Genomic DNA, 21,482 nt, shown 5'->3' with positions numbered 1-21,482 from the left:
GGGATTACAGGTGTGAGCCACCGTGCCCAGCCTTACTTTGATTTTTAAGAAACAATTTTAAAAGTTATCTTTCAAAATTTTTTTTCCTCAATTTTTAGAAGGCAAGCATAGATAACAGTGCTTTTCCTTATAGTATGGCCACTATGGAGAGAGTGTGGGGTTCAGTTCATATTTACATTATACTGTCGCTTCGTTTTCAGTAGCAGTATGCTAAATTTTAATGTTCTTAATTTTTCCTATATTCCCCAGCATCTATGGCATATAAAGGAATTTGAACATATTTCTCATAGAAACTTCATAAAATTAATGATTAATCCCTGATTAATTCTTATATTCTTCTTCATTATATTCTTGATTGTCCATTTCTTAGACACATGTGCATGCACACAAAGTGAGTTTACTGTATAATTATTATTACTGAGTTACAAGTGGTGTAAATAAGTGTATTTATGAACAGTTATAAAAGTCCTCAGTAAAAAGGATCTGTTTGACACCATTAAGTGTGCTAAACATAAACATGCGCACACACCTGCCCTTCTGTGGCGATATGGAGCCTTGCAATGCTGTCCACAGAACCAAAATGAATAGAATAATGCAAGCAGCTTTCCCCTGTTACTATTTCATAAAAGCTGTATGGATCATAGGACAGTACTTTCCTGTTAGAATTCTATAACCTTGCATTTGGCTTTGTATTTTACCACTGATATACTGTTATTAGAAGAAAATATTTGGTATAGAGCCCACATCCCATGTTTCTGTCCTAAGATTGTCAGGTAAGTACCTGATTTCTTCAGAGTTGAACTTCAAACTGCAATCCCACAATTCAAACAAGAGGCCTAGCCATTCCCTTTTTTTCAGTTTTGAGTTCAGAATTCTCATTTCCTGTCTCTTAGTAAAGAACATTTTGTACTCTAAAGTTTGCAGATGTTTGAAAAAATGTGTGTTCTTTGGATTTAGGCATTAATAAGGGTTCCTTATAACTTCTTTTTCTTTCTTTTCTTTTTTTCCTTTTTTTTTTTTTAGATATGGGAAAATAGTCTCCACAAAGGCAATTTTGGATAAGACAACAAACAAATGCAAAGGTATGTTTTCTTGGCTGGTTATTTGGTAAATGATAGCTTTAGAAAAATGATGGAATTTAAAACCTGATCTTTGGTTTCAAAACCACCTTCGTTTTATTAAAAACCAGATCTTATATATCACCCAGTTTCTGTCTTGCACAGTGTCAGCATATTACTTACATTTGTCCCTGGTTGGGTTTTGGCTACAAACCCAACAGCAGCTAGCAGTTTGCCAGAATTCCAGATTTGACGCCAGTAGAGTTAACATGCAAAATACGGGTTGGCATTTAGCCCTTGCTTTTAAAAGGGGAGTAGAGTTAGAAAATAGCTTTTCTTTCCTGAGCCTGAGATTAGAGCTGCTTACTGAAGACCATTGGACTGTACTAAAGAACTGAAAAGATGACATATTGTGCAAATTGGCTCTATTAATTAGAATAGAGTAGTTTTAAGCAGTACTTAATTACATGTTTCAGTACTCCCAATTGTTCTCTGCTGAATGCCTGTTGACAATATTGGCAGCAGGGAGGAGACAACCATTTTCACTGACCAAATTGTAATAGGGAGGGGAGGTCATGCGCCCCTTTGAAATATGCTGCTGCATTAATTTGATGCACTGACCTTCAGTTTTCCATGTAATTAGGATGAACTCATCCAGCCCCATGAGCTGGAAGAGGAGGCGTCTACAGTAGGCAGCACTGATGCTCTGTGGTTCTGACTTTTAATGATCCAGCATCTTAACAATAGGCATGTGATTTCTAGGAAAAGGGAAGAATAGAGTCAGCTGACTTTGAATCTAACTACTGACCCCATGAATTGAAATAAGTTGACAGGAATAGGCAGAGAAGGCAAATCTCCTCATTAATTAGACCCCAGTTTTTCAAGTAGTGGTGACGGGGCAGTGGCTTAGCACAATCTGAAAAAGGCAGAGAACATAAATGAACCCTATGGTAGGGGCCTCTCCTTATAAGCCAAGCATTTCCTTTAATCTAGACTTGAAGTGGTTCATTGTATTTCTGTCTCTTCTTCAAAGTGCCTAAATTTAAAGGAGCTATTGTAGCAAATAGCTAAGCTCATGTTTAATCAACATGGCACATTAAGGCAATTTTGCCTTGGGACAGTGAATAGAGTGTGCTTTATGTAGAGTGGTACCCAATAAATATTTTAAATGAATTAAACTAGAGAGAGTCAAATTATAGACTGAAATCCATATACTTAGTTTCCAAGGTTAGTCTTATTTAACATTTATAAATGATTTGGGAGAGCAGAGACACAGAAAAAAAATCTTTTGGTTTTATAAAGAAAAATAGACTCTTGCAGGAATAAAAATAGGAGGCTGATCACCAACATCACTTTGAAACTAGAGAGAAATCAGAGTAGACGAGTGGTTTTATCCATACCCTACCTCCTCTCTTTTTCTTCCCCACCCCAAAAGAAATCTTAATGTCGGCTCAGTGTGTTAAAAAGCAGAGCTGCCCTAATTAAGTAAAAGAAAGGACCCAGAGGTTGAATGCTTCACCACATCCCTGAACTGAAAACCACACTATTTTACACTCTGCTCCAAAAGCAACCTATTCCATAGAAGCCAAAATTCCTCAAAGTGCTCTACGTGATCTAGAAAAGGTATGGGTAAAAAATAAACTAATGCTAAATGTAACATGTTGTCACAATACAAACCCTTAACAGTTGGTAAGGGTCCATAGTGGAGAGATTTATGGACCTCTAAGGGTAGGACTAATTCAGAACTTATTTTAGATACAAGAAGTCTCCTGGAGACCTTCCTTTAAAGTGGTTTTTGGGAGACACTGCTTTTGGGTGTGTGGGCAGTAATAGAAACCTTCCAGGGCTCTCTGCTTCACACAAGCCTCCCAGCAATAGGTGTCAACAGATATCTGGTGGGTTGAGACGGTGGGTGAGTGAGTGAGTGGAGAGGGTAAGAGTGGGTTTATAAAATCCTAGAAGCAAGAAGAAAGTAATTTCAGGACAAATGAGAAGAAATAACACTTAACTCATAATAAAGTTAGATAACATGTTACCCAGATAACTTGACGTGATAGGTAGATAGATAGGCATATAGGTGACTGGTTGATAAATGAATATAAATAAATAAATGCATAAAAGATTATAGAATATTAATATAAATGAAAGGTACTTGTGTTATATACTAATTTTTTGAAATTAAGCAGATCAAAGGACTTTATATATGGGAATGAGAGATCTTAGAGGGTTACAGGACATTTTTTGCCACAAAACATATTTTTGGAACATGTATTTTCAAGAGAATTAAGCTGAAGGAAACATTAGAATAACATGTACCTAGGTTATTAAATTTTAAAATTCACAATTCAGTTGCTATTTTACATTTCAGTTTCTCTCAAAGTTTAGCCAACAAAAGGCATTTATAAGCCCTCCAATGCTGGTAAATATGTCAGTTCAGGACAAAAAGAAAAGCTTACAAAAGATTGGTTATGAAATTGATTGATTCGTTATTTATACTTACAGAAGTGCATGTAAGACCAGAATACTTATACACATTAGCAAAAATAGTTTCAGGATGAATTAGACTAACAGGAAAAATAAGGGTAAAAGCAGGCAGCTTTAAGTTATTACCAAATGTCCCTGTGTTTCCTACTGGCCAAGGCAAAAATAGAAAACATAGGTCTCCCCATGATTCAGTCATCACAATGTGAGAGGAGAGCAGGAGTAAGATAACTATTCCTGGTCCTGAAACCTGAGAGGAATTCTCCTGGGAAGCCTCAGTGAGAGGATGCCATGTTATTTAGTGAAACCTGCCTTCAAAAACGTCTTTACACCTATTTATATAATCAAGTCCATAGAGTCTGTATAACTCAAATTTTATATTGTCTTCTATTTACTTGAAAGTAATACAGATAGACAGCATGAAAGAGCACAAGGTTGCATACTTAACTATTATGTTTGTCTTCAGCAAATGGTTATAAAACAGCCATAGTGTGGTAGGCATTGGGAAAGGCCAGAAAAGGATGTAAACAGTTAACTAAAATGCAGGCATTACGGATTTCTCTGTAAGAAAATAACAGATAACAGAATGCAAATATTACCTGAGTTGATAGTAACTTCAAATACAATAACATCAAAATTGAGATCTTCTGTTTACTGTAATTTGTTGACAATAGCAAAATTGAAGGAAAAAACTTAAATATCCATCAGTAAAAGCTGTATCATTTCATTGTAGCTGGGTTCTCATTTATGACCTGCTGAAACTGTATGAGAGAGAGAGTTTGTGCATGTACATGCCTGTGTGTGTATCCACAGAGCTTTGTTGCATGTTAGCATGGACAACAGATGTCTAAAAAAACATCCAAGATATGTTTAACCTTATTTCTAACCTGGTAGTTGAGTATCATTCTTTGTTTTACCTAGATCAACCTCTTCCTTTTGCTCTCCAGCCTGGCTATTTCTCTACTGTCTAAATCAAATTAAGCCTTATTTCAGCCCAATTCCAACTAATATATAAGGAAGCCGCTTCTTGTTTCAGCTTTAACATTGATCTCTCCTGAAACATCTATTTCTGTAGTCAATAGTCTGCTCCATCTCATTATAACTTATTTCGTTACCAGGCAATATTTTTGGTACTAATACTGCAAAACTGACTTTGGGCTGTTTCTGAGCTTTCTGTTTGACTTTATTGATGTTGATTTTGTCACTAGTATCATACTATCTAAATTACTACTAATTTAGATAGAAATATTACTTAGTAATATTTCTGTAAGTAAATGATAGGGCTGGCTCCTCTTCTAAACAACCTTCCAATGATGCTTTTCTTTTGCAAAGTATTCTTATTCATTTACAATTAGTTTGAGTTCCATGGAAGGCTCTGGTATTTTGCCTGGTACCGTTTCGTTAGTCTACTAAATATAACTTGACCCTTTTCTCAATAACTTAAGAATTATCACAGTGAAAAGTCTGTGATTCTCTATTTTGATACAGTGATACTCATGGGATCTGTTGAGATTCATGAGGCTGTTAGTGCTCATGCTGTGTAAGTCCTATTCTTTGCATAGTTTTTCTCTTTTATTTCTTGTTAGTAGTTTTGACTGTTAGACGCCATTCATATACTTACTTTGTAGCAGACCTGCCATCACCCCAGCCCCCCTTTTCCCCTAATTTTCTGCTTTTGGCTTGTTGTGGCCTGGGAAGACAGATGACCAGCTCATTAAAAATGTTTGTAAAGCTATGGATAAGGAAACTTTGAACCAGAGCATCTCTAAGGAGGTTATGTGTTTGTTTTGTTATGTTTTGTTTTTAGACTTTAGAACATGAACTGCCAAAACATATTTTAGGTGTCTTGAAGCATTTTCCCCAGCTCTTCTTTATTTTGAAGGGGTGTGATGAGCTGTATTTTAAGAAAATAAATATGATATCTTTAACTGAGTACTAAACTTTAGATTATTTTATATTGGGGGTGTCTAATAGTTGTACTTATTCTAATTTTTAAAAATACAAGTTTATCTACAAAATAAACATAATTTTTGTTTCTGTCATTTGTAAACTCTGTAGGATGGCTCCATCTTTCTTACCAAATCATTAAAATGCTATTTCCCTGAAGTTGATTTTTTTTCTTCCTTTTTTTTTAAATTTCTTTTTTTTAAACTTGGTTGGCAACTTAGATGTCTTCCCCGCCACCCCCCCGCCCCCAGTAAATACAAGACACGTAAGATCTTGAATAGGGAAACGCTGGTTCTTTACTCCCCCAACTCCCTCTGAAGGGAGGCTTGTCTGTCTGGTGATAGACGGGTGATAGACGACAGGGAAGAAGGGCCCAGGAGGCCACTGGCCTGCAGCTGTTAACGCCTGAGCTCCCTCAGGACATTTTCATGTCTCTTGCCCGCACCAGAAACAAAGTAGAGCTGTTCTTTTACCCTTTTACCTAACCACAGAATAATGGCTTAAATACTAAGTGTGTTTTTGCATTTCAGGTTATGGTTTTGTCGACTTTGACAGCCCTGCAGCAGCTCAAAAAGCTGTGTCTGCCCTGAAGGCCAGTGGGGTTCAAGCTCAAATGGCAAAGGTGAGTTGAGAGCCAGCAATTGCTTCTCTGTTCCACAGCTTTGGTTGTGAAGCCCGACAGGTCTGCTTTTTCTATCTGCATCTGTAATCTCCCCTTCATCCCACTCAGCACAGCGCCTTCTGGACACTTGTCCTGTGCCTCCGCAGCCTCCACAGTCACTATTGTGCAAAGGACTGTTCCTTGTAACTTAATCTATGAAGGAGGATTTATAAATATATAAAATTTACATAGTAAATTATGTAACCCCATAAGTAAATTGAGAAATAGCAGCATATTTTCTCAGGTAATCAGGTATTTGTGAGTCTTTAAGATCTGTACTGTTTTTTTTTTTTAAATTTAAATGTCAATGCCCAAGGAATGAATACACTTCTAGACATGTTTCAAAAGATAATTGTGTATAGCATATAGCATATTCTATTTCAAAAATATATATAACTGGCACATACATTATACAAATAATAAAACAAGTAGTTTTAATGCACATGTGGGCTACAGATGCTATTTTTACTGTGCAATAGTGAGACATTTTTAGGTATTGATTATTAATGGTATATAAATCTACTTTTTAGTAGTTCTATAATGACTTTATTCAAAACTTATTTCTGATGAACTTTTAGCATATTTTAGATGAGCAATATTGTTGAAAATTTCTTCAAGTGAGTAACTTGCTTGAATGTTAGGGGATTATAAAATGGGAGACCATGTTTCATGCTTAATATATATTTTAGCACAGTACACATGGATGTTAATTATGATAAGGTACATTTTTTTTTTCTTGAAAACTTTCATATTATGGTAGTTGCCCTCTACGGTTTTGACTTAGAATATCACAGTTTCTGGATGTAAATGGAGTTGATCAGCCAGTCATTGTGTCTTTCTCTTTGCATTAGGTTCATCCTGAAAGTTAGTTTAAGATGCTCAGACCCTCTTCCAAAAGTAATGATGCCTTAGATAGACTTGATGGCCTTGAAAAAGTTGGCCTTACATGATCTAAATCCCTAGTTCAGGTGCAGTCATAATTCTAAAGCTGGAGGGACCTTAGATTGTCTTGTGCATCTCCCCCCAACCCCACTTTCAAACGGGCATGGCCTTTTTATTAAAAGAGCTAAGGCTTAACAAGGAGAGTCACACTTGGAATGACATGCATCTCTTAAGTGCTTACATTCTATAATACACATTCCATTATGCACCAAACACATTTAGGAGTCTCTGTTGAATAAACTGATATTTATGTCCCAGTCTTTATTACCCAAATATAAGTTTGCATTACATCATAATACCTACTGACTACAGTGCAGTTATTAAGACATCTGTGTAATTAATTAAATTTTTTAAAACCTGAGTTCTTCAGTTGCTACAGAAAATATTTTCAAGCCCAAAACTCAGCAGTTTGATCTTTTGAGTATTCTTTTTAAAAGAGCAATACTTTTATATTATCTGGCTTCTTCAAGTAAAGAGGAAAGTAATTTTATACTGTCTTCTGCTACTTTTGAATTGTAGCACGTAATTGTTCCCTGAGAAGCATTTACATACACATAAGAAGGTTCATAGAAGTTAAAGGACTCTGGTAAGCGGATAAGTTACCTCCCAGGACCTTAAGGATGTTGAAAAACCAGTGTGAAGCTATAGGGTAGAGATGTACTTTGAATGAAAGAATCAACATAAAGATTTCAGTAATTAGTAAGAGGAATCACCTTTCTAAGTAGCCGTTGCCATTTAATATTTTTAAAACTTTGCATTGAGTTGGACTTACTTTAGATTTTCTTAAACTCCAGAGTAAGAAGTTAAAATAAACAGAGACTATATATATATATATATAGATTTTTTTTTGGAGACAGGGTCTCACTCTGTCACCCAGGCTGGAGTGCAGTGGCACAATCTTGGCTTACTGCAACCTCTGCCCCTCCAGGTTCAAGTGATTCTCCTGCCTCAGCCTCCTGAGTAGCTGGGATTACAGGCACATGCCACCACACCCGGATAATTTTTGTATTTTTAGTAGAGACAGGGTTTTGCCGTGTTGGCCAGGCTGGTCTTGAACTCCTGATCTCAAGTGATCTGCCCACCTCAGCCTCTCAAAGTGCTGGGATTACAGGCATGAACCACCACACCTGGCCTCATGTGAGCACCATGATTTTCAGATTATTTGTCCATCGCATAGAGATTCTCTGTGACATTATTGAAAGACGGTGATTTTGAGGTTTTAAATATGTTTATTATGACTATGTGATACCTATGTTGCATAATGATTTGCAGAATGTTTAATCTGGTTCTGTAAACAATGGGTAACCCGGCATTGTATAAGCAGGACTTTTAGGGCACACTCGGAAAACAACTTACTTCTTTCCCCCACTGTCCGTTCTATTAATAATGCACTCACTGAAGCTCCTTGCTTTTGGATAAAATCCAGGGCAAGTCTCACGACTTCTGCAGCCACTGTCGTTCTTTCAAGAAGTTCCCCAAGCTTCTTTCGTTTCAGGTGTTTCTGGTTGATATGTGTTTGGTAGAATGCCTCAATTTTTCATAGCCAAACTCCATGAAGCGTACATATGTTTCAATACATTTTCAGTCAGAGTCTCAAGTTACATAGCAAATACAGTTTATAGAATGTCAGACTCATATGTAGATGTTTTTAAAACTGCTGAGAGTCAACATAAGGGATGTGTGTCTTGGATATTGCTGATGCCGAGAGACATCACAGCCTAAAAAGCAATTGTTGGCTGACAACCGTATTATTTGGTGATCAGGAAGCAGTGTTTCCATTCCAACAGAACCATTTGTTATATGTGTGCACACACATACAGAGACAGATGTAATGATGAGTGTATTTAGTTACATTTTAGGGAATTATAGAAAAATAGGAAAATAAAATAGTTACATTTTAGAAAATTTGGTTGAGGATTTTGAATGATGTGTAATACATTATAATTTTTTCCTGTTTAACATAATGTGAAATAGGCTCTCGGTTAACATTTTGATGCTGAATTTCTGATTTTCAGGAACAGATTATGATGTTAAGTGTGTGTGATGCCTGTAATTTAATACTCCAGTACTGTTTATTTGACAAAAATTTTGAGTATCATGTAGTGAATCTTCAGCTGAAGCTTCTCCCTTCCCTGGATTAGGTCTGCTCCAAGTAGCAAGCTTATAGTGAGATGAGCAAATGATTCATTTCTTTCCTATTTCCAAAGCTTGTGTTTTTCTCACTCTTCCTTCAGCTCACTAGCCATGGCTTCATTTAACCCCTCCAGGGATGGTGTGCTGGAAAAGGATGACCTGACAGTGAGGTCATCTGATGTTGATTTCTCTAGCCAGGCAGCATGCTGATGTTTTCTCTCATGGAATGCTTTGGTTTTCTGAGGTCTTTAACCAACTCCATCCCCACCTCCCTAAATTGATCTTTCTCTCCTATAGCTCCTTGAAGTGAAAGAATACATGTCCTCAGGTTGACATGGTCAGCTCCTGATAATCTAATGGTCTATCTTCAGCCCCTTTCTGCTGGAATTTCTTCCCCTCGAAGCAGCCTTCTTGGGAGGATCTAACACAACGCTGGGCCAACTCTACCTGTGTGGCCCACATCTGATCTACCTTTGCCAGTCATCCTTAGGAGAGAGTTACTTCCCAGCCATACTTGTCAGCCTTTCAGCCTTTCTCCTTGAAGATTCCCTTAGATTTTAAGTTAGACATCTATCTATTGTATCCATTCAGGTTCCTGAGACACAGATCAAGCTCCCTAAGTGGTCGCCCCCTCTTGCTTGACTGATGGTGAGAGGAAAGCAATTCACATGGTGAGACTTGGAACGCTTCAGCATTTCTCTCCCCGTAAATGCTCACTCTCAGTCTCTCCAGTCTCTTAGACATAGGAGGTGAGCAGTCAGTTAAGTGTCCCAAACCAGTTCTCAGCCAGCGCCTTCAGGCTGTCTTTAGGTGGTCTGATTTCTCACTCTGGAATGTGGGAGTGCCTGACACCCATTGTTTTGTGGTCTCCCCTTAAACAGAATTAGAAAGAGTTCTATTTTAGCAATCTGTTAAGAATGTAGAGGCTTCGGTTAGAGTGGCCCCTGAACACTTACCTAGGCACCATTTTCAATGCCTGTAATATTAAGCAGCATAGAATATTAACTATACACTGTTTTGAAGAAGGCTTTACAATGCATTTATTCAACACTGGACTGGGTATATATTGGCACTATATGTCGTGTCTACAGCGCTCTTCAAATACTAGCTTTCCCCCGGGTTGAAAATGAGCACTGTTCAAAGACCTCTTTAGAAAGCTTGATACTATACATTGGCTAAGGAAAAGGACCCCTTCCTCCATCATCTGTGGCGAGGACCAGTACTCAGGTTCAGAGGTGCTGGCCAGCTGCCAACATTCTGCATATTGTGAATTTCTTTAGGTCCCTGTAGAATGACTTGAGATTCCTAGACCTGATTTCTTTTTTATGATATCATTATAGTTACAAGAGGTATTTTAAATGTCAGTGGGTTTATTGTTCTATACCATAGAACCATGAGTTTGAGTATCTAGACTTGACTTAGCCCCTTTATGCTGTCTGGATAAAGGAGCACCTGAAACACATCTTTCAGGGAGATGATTTTTGTTTTGTTTTGTTTTGTTTTGTTTTTTGAGACCAGATCTGGCTCTGTCACCCAGGCTGGAGTGCAGTGGGGTGATATCGGCTCACTGCAACCTCCGCCTCCCGGGTTCAAGCGATCCTTCCACCCTCAGCTTCCTGAGTAGCTGGGACTACAGGCACGCACTACCACACCTGGCTAATTTTTGTATTTTTTTGCAGAGACCAGGTTTCGCCATGTTGCCCAGGCTGGTCTCGCACTCGTGAGCTCAAGCAGTCCACCTGCCTAGGATTGTAAGCATGAGCCACCACACCCAGTGGGGAAATGATTTTTAAAAGGAGTTTAAGTCCAGCCCCTGTGCTTGGGTGATAGGGAGGGTACCCGTCACTTTCCACTCTCCTCTAATGAACTAATCAGGATACTATAATGTGTTGAAAATTCATATTGCCATATATTAAAGTCTTTCATCTTTATATAATCAGAAAAAAATTAAGGGCAATCACTTAGAGGATGGGACGGAAATATAATATTGTTTGACATACTGGGTACCTAAGTTGAAAAAGAACCCCACAAATATTCAAAACTAAATTGCAAAACTGCAAAATGAGAGCATTAGAGACCAGTGGTTGGTTTTTATTCTTGTTTTAATTTTCAGCGCTTTGTCTGGTACCTGCCATATGGCAGGTTTTAAGTGTTTGTTTTGTTGATGATCAAATAAAATAATTGAGAAAATAACTTTTTTCCAAGCTTGGGCAGATATTGAGAATTAAGAAAGGGACAGTTTAAAATTATATCCATCAAGTACACTGATGAAACTTAACCTAATGGCCTTGGACCTTTTGGAAAACCTGTTTATGTTAAACTAGGCAGATGTTACAAATGTGTACATCTTTCAAATAAAAGACTCACATTCTATAAAAGGAAAAGAAACGCAGATAACGAGCTACAAAGACAGAAAACGCTAATGGACATTGTTTATATCTATTAGCAAAGTGGCTTCTGTAGGCCTTTCATTTCCTCCTATGGCCTGATGGGGGTCAGTAAATCCTCATATGTTTTTTGGCTGTTGGGAAGTTTACACTTTTTTTTTTTTTCAATAAATAGGCAGTCACACGAGCAGAAATATAATCCCCCCTCTCCATCCAGAGCTTCACCATGCTCTGAGCAGTTTGCAGTCACATGCCAGTGACTGGCTATCTGCTGGTTGTTGAACCTATTCTGTACAAGAGAAAACAGATGTCTGCTCTTACTGCCAAGTCCCCGTTCTTGCATTTTAGGAACCATTCCACACGCATGGGGAGGTTTTTGTTAATTTCTTTCGGATGATGACTGAGTGCTTTACGCTGTGCAGGACTTTCGAGCCTGGCTTTTCTACTCACGTGAATGTTAGTAGCTGTTTATCACTCTGACGGCCAATGTGAGATCTAGTTTTCTACTTGTTATGGAAGCCCTTGAACCCTTCCATGCCTAGGGACAAAGGAGGCCTATTGACCCTATTTTTATGTTTGGTCACCTATAATTGAAAGAATAAGTGTTTTTTTCACACATAGCATTGTAAATAATAAACCAGTTATGGTTGTCACTGATTTTAAAGATACTAAACTATCCTCATTTCAAGAACCACCACCAGTTATCACATGTATTATATGTCTTGTTCACAGTGAATGTGTGGTTATAAGAATGCATAGACAACAACTAAAAAGAAAGTAAAATTTAAAAAGAAAAAAAAAACACCCGTGAAAAGAAGGGATTAGAAAAAAAAGAATTCATGGACACTTTGTTATTTTGTGGCATGTGCTGCCAGCTTGGACCATTCTTTTTTTTTTTTTTAATTACTGCAACTTTGTGGACAATGTTTGTAAGATATGTTGACCGTTTGAAAAGAAACATAAATAACATTAGCGCTAAAGGTCATCCCAAATGAAATTAGGTTTTTAACCGACAGGGTCGTTGCTATTGAAAACAAATGCATTCACATCATAGGAAATATTTACCTGCGTTAGTCTACTCTATTTCACTATATCAAAGAGTGGGTTAAGAGCCCAGTTCTTTCTGGGATTCTGATTTATAGCATTTTTTAATATTATTTCCTCATCGGTAAACTTTCAAGTTGAATCAAGACTTTAAAGCATGTGTAATATTTTTAATAATATTTTAATAACAGAAGCAACTAAAACACAGATTTAGTGCCTACATTGTCGATCCCCTTCTAAAAATTCTTCATACATAACAAATTCTATGAACATTCTTAAAAAGAAAGTCCACTCCATATATACTCCATATATATGTGTATATATATATACACACACACACACACACACACACACACACACACACACACACACACGAGAGAAACAATCTTGCTCTTTTGCCCAGGCTGGAATGCAGTAGCATGATCACAACTCATTACAACCTTGAACTCCTGGGCTTAAGCAGTCCTCCTGCCTCAGCCTCCCAAATAGCTGGGACTACAGATGGGCACCACTACATCTCGCTGATTTTTTTTTAAGAGATGAGGTCTCACTGTGTTGTCTAGGCTGGTCTCAAACTCTTGGTCCCAAATGATCCTCCCACCTTGGCCTATACTGGGATTGCAAGTGTGAGCCACTGTGCCTGGCCTCACAATATTTTGATATGTGTTTCTTCTGTAACATTTTTTATACCATATCTCTGTCCAAAGAGTGTTTTAGTGCCCTTTAATTAAGGGGTCCCCATCTTTATTAAAAGATAGAACCTAAAATCAAAACTAAGATGGGTTTGATCATATCATTCCCCTGCTTCCATGCCTCCAAAACCGCCCTATTTTTCAAGATGTAGCTTTCAAACTGCAGTTTCTTCTTCCTCCTGTTTCCCCGTCACCTACCAGTGTGCAATCATGTGTTGCTTAATGACGGGGATATATTCTGGTGAATGCATTGTTAGGTGATTTTGTCATCATGTGCACATCATAGAGTGTACTTACACAAACCCAGATGGTGTAGCCTGCTGTACACCTAGGCTATGTGGTATAGCCTCTTGCTCTTAGGCTACTAACCTGTACAACATCTTACTGTACTGAATACTGTTAGCAGTTATAATACAATGATAAGTATTTGTGTATCTAAATATAGAAAAGGTACAGTAAAAATATGGTATAAAAGATAAAAATGGTGCACCCTTATAGGGCACTTACCATGACTGGAGCTTAGAGGACTGGAAGTTGCTCTGGGTGAGTCAGTGAGTGAGTGGTGAGTGAATGGGAAGGCCTAAGACATTACACTGCTGTAGACTTTATAAACACTGTATACTTAGACTACATTAAATTTATTTTAAAAAATTTCTTTCTGGCCAGGCACAGTGGCCTACACCTTTAATCCCAGCACTTTGGGAGGCCAAGGTGGGTGGATCACAAGGTCAAGAGATCGAGACCATCCTGGTCAACATGGTGAAACTCCATCTCTACTAAAAATACAAAAATTAGCTGGGCGTGGTAGTACATGCCTGTAGTCCCAGCTACTCGGGAGGCTGAGGCAGGAGAATCGCTTGAACCCGGGAGGCAAAGGTTGCAGTGAGCTGAGATCGCGCCACTGCACTCCATCCTGGCACAGAGCAAGACTCCATCTCAAAAAAAGAAAAATTTTTGTTCTTCATTAATGAATCAGCTTATTGTAACTTTTTTACTTTATAAACCTTTAAATTTAAGTTTTTGACTTTTGTCAAGTATGTGTGTTTTAGCTTAAAACACATACATTGTGCAGCTGTACAAAAGTATTTTCTTTATACATTTATTCTATAAGCATTGTTCTATTTTAAAATTTATTATTTATTATTTTCTAAACTTTTTTATAAAAAACTAAGACACTAACACACACATTAGCCAGGGCTACACAGTGTCAGGATCATCAAGACATTACCAGGTGATAGGAAGTTTTCATCTCTATTACAGGACCACCATCGTATATGCCACCCGCCATTAACTGAAATGTCATTATGCAGCTCATGTGCGTAATATCACAAGATAAGCATGGCTTATCTTCCTGGAGTGTCGGTGTTACTTACTGGTATTAGGTCAAAAACATTGTTTCTCTATTAAAATAAACTTAGATAGGAAGTAGATTGCAAAATTTACATGACTTTTTTTTAAAGATAAAACACAAGACTTCAAGAACATTTTGCAGCTCTGGCAAGACTACCTTGCCTTTTGCCTACAGTCACATAATTATTCTCCTTGCTTTTAGCACTGCTTAAGTAGGAAAGCTGAAGCAGTAGTGACTGACAAAGTAAAATCAAACTCCTTAGCCTTTTGCAAGCCTCTTGACTTCTGCTTGATCTTTGGGTCCCAAGTCAATGCCATGTCCTCTGAACAAAGTATTTCCTTCCCCATCTACTCTTGAGTTCAGCTTTTCCAAGAGTCTAAAATTTTCCCTACCCAGAATTGACTATTTTACATGGCTTTGTTATTTCTTGTTTTCGTTAAATTACCTGTTTTTACTGTTGGTGATCATGACTCAAAAGTAGTGTGAACTTTGCCATAGAGCAGAGGACGGAAATTTAGGCAGATCCCTATTGGACGCTAGATGACTTGGTCCAGAATCCTTCATGTATCTCTAAGTTGAATTATTAGCAATAATTAAATTGAAATAATAGCTTCCTGCGCAATAGTGTGCCTGAAATGGACTCCTAAAAATAACAGTGGAGGAGAGGTCGGTTATTTTTAGAAACACCGCAAACAACTGAGAGTTGTGATTCCATGAGGGCATCCTCTCCAACTCAGTAGTGCCATTTCCAGATCTGCTAAGAAGGGCTTGGTGGGATCGTGTCTGGCCTGCACAGATTGTCCAAGCTTCAGACACTATTTTCAAGAGTCCAAGGTGACTTTGGTGTTCTGAGGTTCTGAGTACTTTAAAAGGACTTGAGCAAAGAAAGTAGCTAATAAAAATAGGTGTGTTAACATAAATATCTCACCTTCTGTTGGAAATTAATGGACAACACTCTCTTCTGTTTTAGCAACAGGAACAAGATCCTACCAACCTCTACATTTCTAATTTGCCACTCTCCATGGATGAGCAAGAACTAGAAAATATGCTCAAACCATTTGGACAAGTTATTTCTACAAGGATACTACGTGATTCCAGTGGTACAAGTCGTGGTGTTGGCTTTGCTAGGTAAGCCTTCTGCCCAGTCTTTATTATGTCAACAACAATAGCTTTGCCAAGTTATCTTGGAAAATTAAAAATGACTAAGAAGAGAGAGTTTCAGCTAGGGTTATGGGAGCAGTTGCACCGTGAACTTAAATTATGTGTAAATACCAGACTGCATTTTTCCAGATCTTTTGCAAGTTCATTAGAATTCATGAAGCTGAGCACACTAAATATTTGGGTCCTTATGGAAAGGAACTATCACATGAGCAAAAGTTCTGAACGTGTGTGTGTCCTTAGATCATCAGGATGCTTCTAACTTTTTAAAAATAACAGTCAGTCTCCTAAATTCAATAGATAAATCAGTATGTTTTTTCTTATTCGATGGAAATTTGATTCATCAATAAAGTAAATGAGTTAGGTTTTAAAATGAAATATGTAAAACATTCAGAAAAGTAAGACAAGGACATGATAACTGTGTAACCACCACACAGATATGACAAATACTAACATTTTATAATTTCTGTTTCAGATTTTTTTTTTTTTTGTAAGAAATAAAACCTAGGCCAGGCATGGTGGCTCATGCCTGTAATCCCAGCATTTTGGGAGGCCAGGCGGGCAGAGTTCGAAACCTACCTGGCCAGCGTGGCGAAACCCTGTCTCTACTAAAAATACAAAAATTAACTGGGCCTGGTGGCAGGCACCTGTAATCCCAGCTGCTTGGGAGGCTGAGACATGAAAATCGCTTGAACCTGGGGGATGGAGGTTGCGGTGAGCCGAGATCACGCCACTGCACTCCAGCCTGGGCAACAGAGCGAGACTGTCTTAAAATAAATAAATAAATAAATAAAATCTTCTAGGGGCCGCATGCAGTGGTTCACACCTATAATCCCAGCATTTGGGGAGGCCAAGGCAGAAGGATTGCTTGAGCCCAAGAGTTTGAGACCAGCCTGGGCAACATAGCGAGACCCTTTCTCTACAAAAAGTTTTAAAAATTAGCCAGGCATGGTGGCACATGCCTATAGTCCCAGCTGCAGGGGAAGCTGAGGCAGAAGGATTGCTTGAGCCCAGGAATTGGAGGATACAGTGAGCCTTGATCATGCCAGTGCACTCCAGCCTGGGTGACAGACCTGTCTTTAAAAAAAAAAAAAAAAAGTCTAAAAGTCTAGTTATAACTAAAGTGCCCTCACTCCTTCCATCTAATTTTTTATCTTTTTCTCCCCAGAAAATAAACACTTCAGAGTAGTGGTTATTTTGGTTTCTGATGGAAAAATACTAAATAGAAAGCTCTTTGATTTTGATCAGAATTCTAATCTAAAAGCCCATGTATAAAAGCTGATTTTTATATGATGCATTAATTAGAAACTTATTAATACTCTGCAATAACAAATAATGTGTATATATTTTAAAGTAATGACTTTGATTTTGTAGGAAGAATTTCTGAGGGTTTGCTTTTATACACAAATGACAATCACATCTTACCTCAGACCTGTTATATATCAACAAAGCATTATTATTATGTTGTTTTATATAGAAGAAAATTGAGACAAAAAAGGGAACTTTTCCATTGTTACCTAACTGCCAAATAATGAAGCAGGGGCTAGTACTTGGTTCATCTGGATTTTAGTTCATTGCTGTTTCTGTCAGGCCAGTTAGTTTTATCATAAAACTAAAACATCCTATGAGTAGTAAGTCACCAAGGCCAGCATCTCCAGCATGTGCTCCACTTGTTAAAATGACGCAAGTGAGTCACTGAATAGCTCAGCATCATTTTGTCACCTCTGTGGGTGTTCTGAAAACAGATCAAGTCGTATCATTTCTGTATCCAAAGAGAGAATTCAATTAAATTACATTGTTTTTTGAAACTATCACTGTTTGTTAAAACTAAGGTGTAACTCTCTGAGTAGTCCAGGAGTATAGAGTGTTTTTAGTAGATTATTCAGTGTTGCATCCATTAAAGAAAAATGATTTGAAGTAATTTAAGTTCCCAGCAATGTTTCTCAGATACTTTCAGCCACCTACAGGAATTGACTAAGTTGTAAAGTTAGCCTCCAGCCTTTACTCCTCCAAAGCCAAGGTGACAAGGTATATAGTTGACTTCACTAATTTAATTTTAAACCTGAAGCAAATGTAAGAAGCATATAAGGCGCACCCTCTCACTGATACTGGCTGTTATCATGACTTTTTAGTCTGTCATTTTGTGAATTTGTGAAAGCAAAGACAATTTTAAAATGACTAGTATTTTAGCAAGTAGAAAATACCCTAGTATTTTAAACTGTTGTATCTGCAATTCACTATTATGGCTAACAAAGCTATTGTGTATTGATTTTTCAATTTTACAACAATTACAATAAAATTATCCATTTGATATACTTGATCTTAAACACTCAGTAGATTCTTGCTTTGCTTCAGAATATACTCTATTGTTATCAGTTGTCATTTTACTATAGAAGTACAAAAGCAGCAGTTAGATAAAAGGTAGAATAGACCCTTTATCATATTCACATTTTTACTAGGTTTCATTTATATCCAAAAAACCTATAAGAATGTTTATGCATGCACCGAACAAGATGAAAGTTAAGAAACCTTTAAATATTTATGTATTCTATTTTTATTATAAATAGGATGGAATCAACAGAAAAATGTGAAGCTGTTATTGGTCATTTTAATGGAAAATTTATTAAGACACCACCAGGAGTTTCTGGTATGTTGTTTGTCTGAAACTTTATCAGTAGTCTTCTATATGATGTATGTTTAACTTTAGCACATGATGACTCTTCAATAGAACAAAAACCCCTCATTTCACTCTTTAAGATGCATTTTGTTGGATTTACAAATAAGACTTAAAAATTCACCTCTCCCTAGGCATAGGCATTGGATGTTTAAATGTTAATGAAAGCAGTGGTAAGGAGCTGACTTGTAAAGCATTGTGCAATTCACTCCTCTTTTGATGCAGCAGCCAGCTTCTGAACCACCTTATCACCATCCTCAGTGAACCTCCCTTCATTTGATCATATCCATTGAGCACTGTGGTACCTTTCAGTGCCTAGACCTCAGTTCCTATGGCCTTTATGTCCACTCCACTTTAGCCACTTTCTCCCATGGTTTTACATTGTGTTGTCATTACCAAGAACACCACACTTCATGGGTTTTTCATTCCAATGTCACACTTACTCTAACTCCCACAAACCCTGATCTGAAATACAAAGGGATCCTTCTCTTTTCACTGTTTATTCATCCTCCTTTACCTGTTTCTCTTTCCTACTAAGTCTGGTCTCCATTTTTGAGTGTTAAAATCATTTCTTAAGTGGCATTCTCCTTTTTCTTGCACCCCATCCCTTGTTCACACTGTCATGACAGAATGCTGAACCTGAATTAATCCTGCTGTAATTCACGCACACCACTCCTGTTATATCCATGCAGCCAAAGATTGGCACTACCACAAATTAAATGTCTTCAGCTTAATCAATTGCTCAGCACCACCAGTCCTCACTCAGCTTCCTTACCCTTCCCTAGCAGCAGTTCTCAATTTCCCCAGCCTGCTCAGTCCCCTACCTAACCCCCTCCCTAATCTCAAGTGGATGACTTCACTTCCTACTTGATGAATAAAATTGAAATCACCAGCTAGAAGCTCCGTCAGCTTCCTGCTCTCTCCCAGCAAGGGGACCTACACCCACATCCAGTCTTACCAGTCCCCTTTCTTAAAGTCTCGTGTACAAGGGTTTCGAAGCTGTCCTTGAGGTCCTGTCTCATTGAGACATTGCTCTGCCAGTCATTGCCTTGCTCTCCTATAATTTCAGTCTCTGTCTTTTGCTTTTGTTCATTTTTTTTTTCAGCAAAGCCAAGAAATTTGATTTTCAGTTACTAAAATAGATATCTAGCAAGACTAATTGGTGACGAAATGGGGGGAAACGTGCAAACAAGTAACACTAGGAACAAAACTTGCGAACATAACTACAATAGACATTTTTAAAATCACAGGATTCAGTGAACAAAAACTATGAATTACTTCATGCCAAAAATATTCAAGAAGATAGCCATTTGTGTTTGAAATCATTTAAGTCTTTGCAATCTAGAAACTAAACTAAGCACTCTGGTTCCTTACAGCACCTTCTCATGTCAACATTTAAAAGTGTAGTCTTCACTTCCTTACTTCCCATTTATGCATCACTCTCTCCAATCTGACATTCCCTGGTGTGTGGTTGAAATTCCTCTTGGTAAATGTGCAATATTAGTTAGCTAGACAGCCATAACAAAGTACCACAAGCTGAGTGGCTTAAACAATAGAAATTTAGTGTCTCAGGGTTCTGGAGGCCGGAAGTCCAAGATCAAGATGTCAGCAGGGTTGGTTCCTTCTACCCAGACACCCAAGCCAGGCTATGAGGGATCTGTTTCAGGCTTCTCTCCTTGGCTTGTAGATGGCTGTCTTCTCCCCGAATCTCCTCACAGCACCTTCCCTCTTTGTGTATCTGTCTCTGTGCCCAGATTTCCCTTTCTTAGGAAGACCGCAGCCATATTGGATGAAGGCCTACCCCCTCGCCATGATCTTACTTTAACTTTGATGACCTTGTCTCTAAGTAAGATCACATTCTGAGGGCTGGGTGTTAGGACCCCACACGGTTCAACCTGTAACTCTTAATTCCTGATTACCCCATCTGGAGAATTTCCCCTCTTTTTATCCTGTGTCTGTCTGCTGTATGTGTTTGGGACTGCTGGCCCCTCACTCATCCATGAAGTGCGTCCTCCCTTGACTACTTTTGCACCTGTCTCCGTTTTCTTCCCATCTTGTGTTAATCCTTTCTCTTTTGTAAACTTATTTCTTCCATCTGCTTTTAATTGTTAGTGTTGCCTTGAATTCCATTTTTGGCTCAGGATTCTGATAATTTCATCTACTCTCAAGGTTTTAACTACTACTTATATTCATAGTCATTGACTCTCATTCATCTCTCATCCTGGCTGTTCCCCAGAGCTTCAGACTGCCTGACCTCAGTTACCTTATATTCATCCTCTCCAGAACTACACTAGTCCCCCTTACCTCATTTCCCATCTAATTCTGCTCTTCCTCCTGTTTTCCTACTCTCAGTTAGTGGAACCAGTATCTACCCAGACTCCCAAGCTAGAAACCCAGGACTGGACTCCCCTACCTCCCCTGTGCTTTGTATCTCACATACAAATAATCATTCAAGTCCCCAAATTTTTCTTCCTGATTATTTCTAGAATCTACCTTCTCCCTCCCTTTCTCCTGCCACTGCCTAGTTTAATTTCTGATCATCTCTCATCTGCACCATTGCATCAGCCCTATTTCTTCTTACCTCTCTAAGGTATTCTCCATGACTGTAGCCAGAGAGACTTAGATAAAATATATACCTATGTATCACTTTATTGTTAAAAATCCACCCCCTCTCAGTTAGAAGGAAAGATTGAGGATTCCTGGAATGGCATGGAAAGCCAAAGGTGACAGGAGCCCTTGCCTACTTCTGCAGTCCTGTCTCCCTCCATCCTCTGCCTTCCTGCTTATCCTCCTCCAACATTGAACAACAAATGGTATTCCCAACACAGCGTGCTGCATCATTTTTCTTGGCTTTCTCTCATGGTTTCCAATGACCCGGATCCCTTGGGTTCCCTTTAGCCTGGCTGTCTCTTCCTCAGCTTTCAAGACTGTGTTCAGGGCTTGCCTGCTCCCTG

The 21,482-nt window shown here is 38.2% G+C and overlaps 1 protein-coding gene across 17 annotated transcripts in view; it reads left to right on the top strand.

The window, feature by feature from the left end:
- The window catches only part of RBMS1 (RNA binding motif single stranded interacting protein 1), a 220,206-nt gene that overhangs the window by 173,172 nt on the left and 25,552 nt on the right, over positions 1-21,482 (top strand). For all 17 annotated transcript variants that reach the window (XM_063595408.1, XM_063595403.1, XM_063595406.1 and 14 more), the window contains exons 3-6: positions 1,024-1,082; positions 6,017-6,108; positions 15,667-15,824; positions 18,422-18,501. In XM_063595408.1, coding sequence (XP_063451478.1) covers positions 1,024-1,082; positions 6,017-6,108; positions 15,667-15,824; positions 18,422-18,501 — 389 coding nt within the window. The remainder of the gene's footprint in view (positions 1-1,023; positions 1,083-6,016; positions 6,109-15,666; positions 15,825-18,421; positions 18,502-21,482) is intronic.

Source organism: Pan paniscus, chromosome 13, assembly GCF_029289425.2.
Source record: "Pan paniscus chromosome 13, NHGRI_mPanPan1-v2.0_pri, whole genome shotgun sequence".
NCBI lineage: Eukaryota > Metazoa > Chordata > Mammalia > Primates > Hominidae > Pan > Pan paniscus.
The sequence above is the reverse complement of the archived record's forward strand: the minus strand, read 5'-3'. Positions and strand labels throughout refer to the sequence as shown.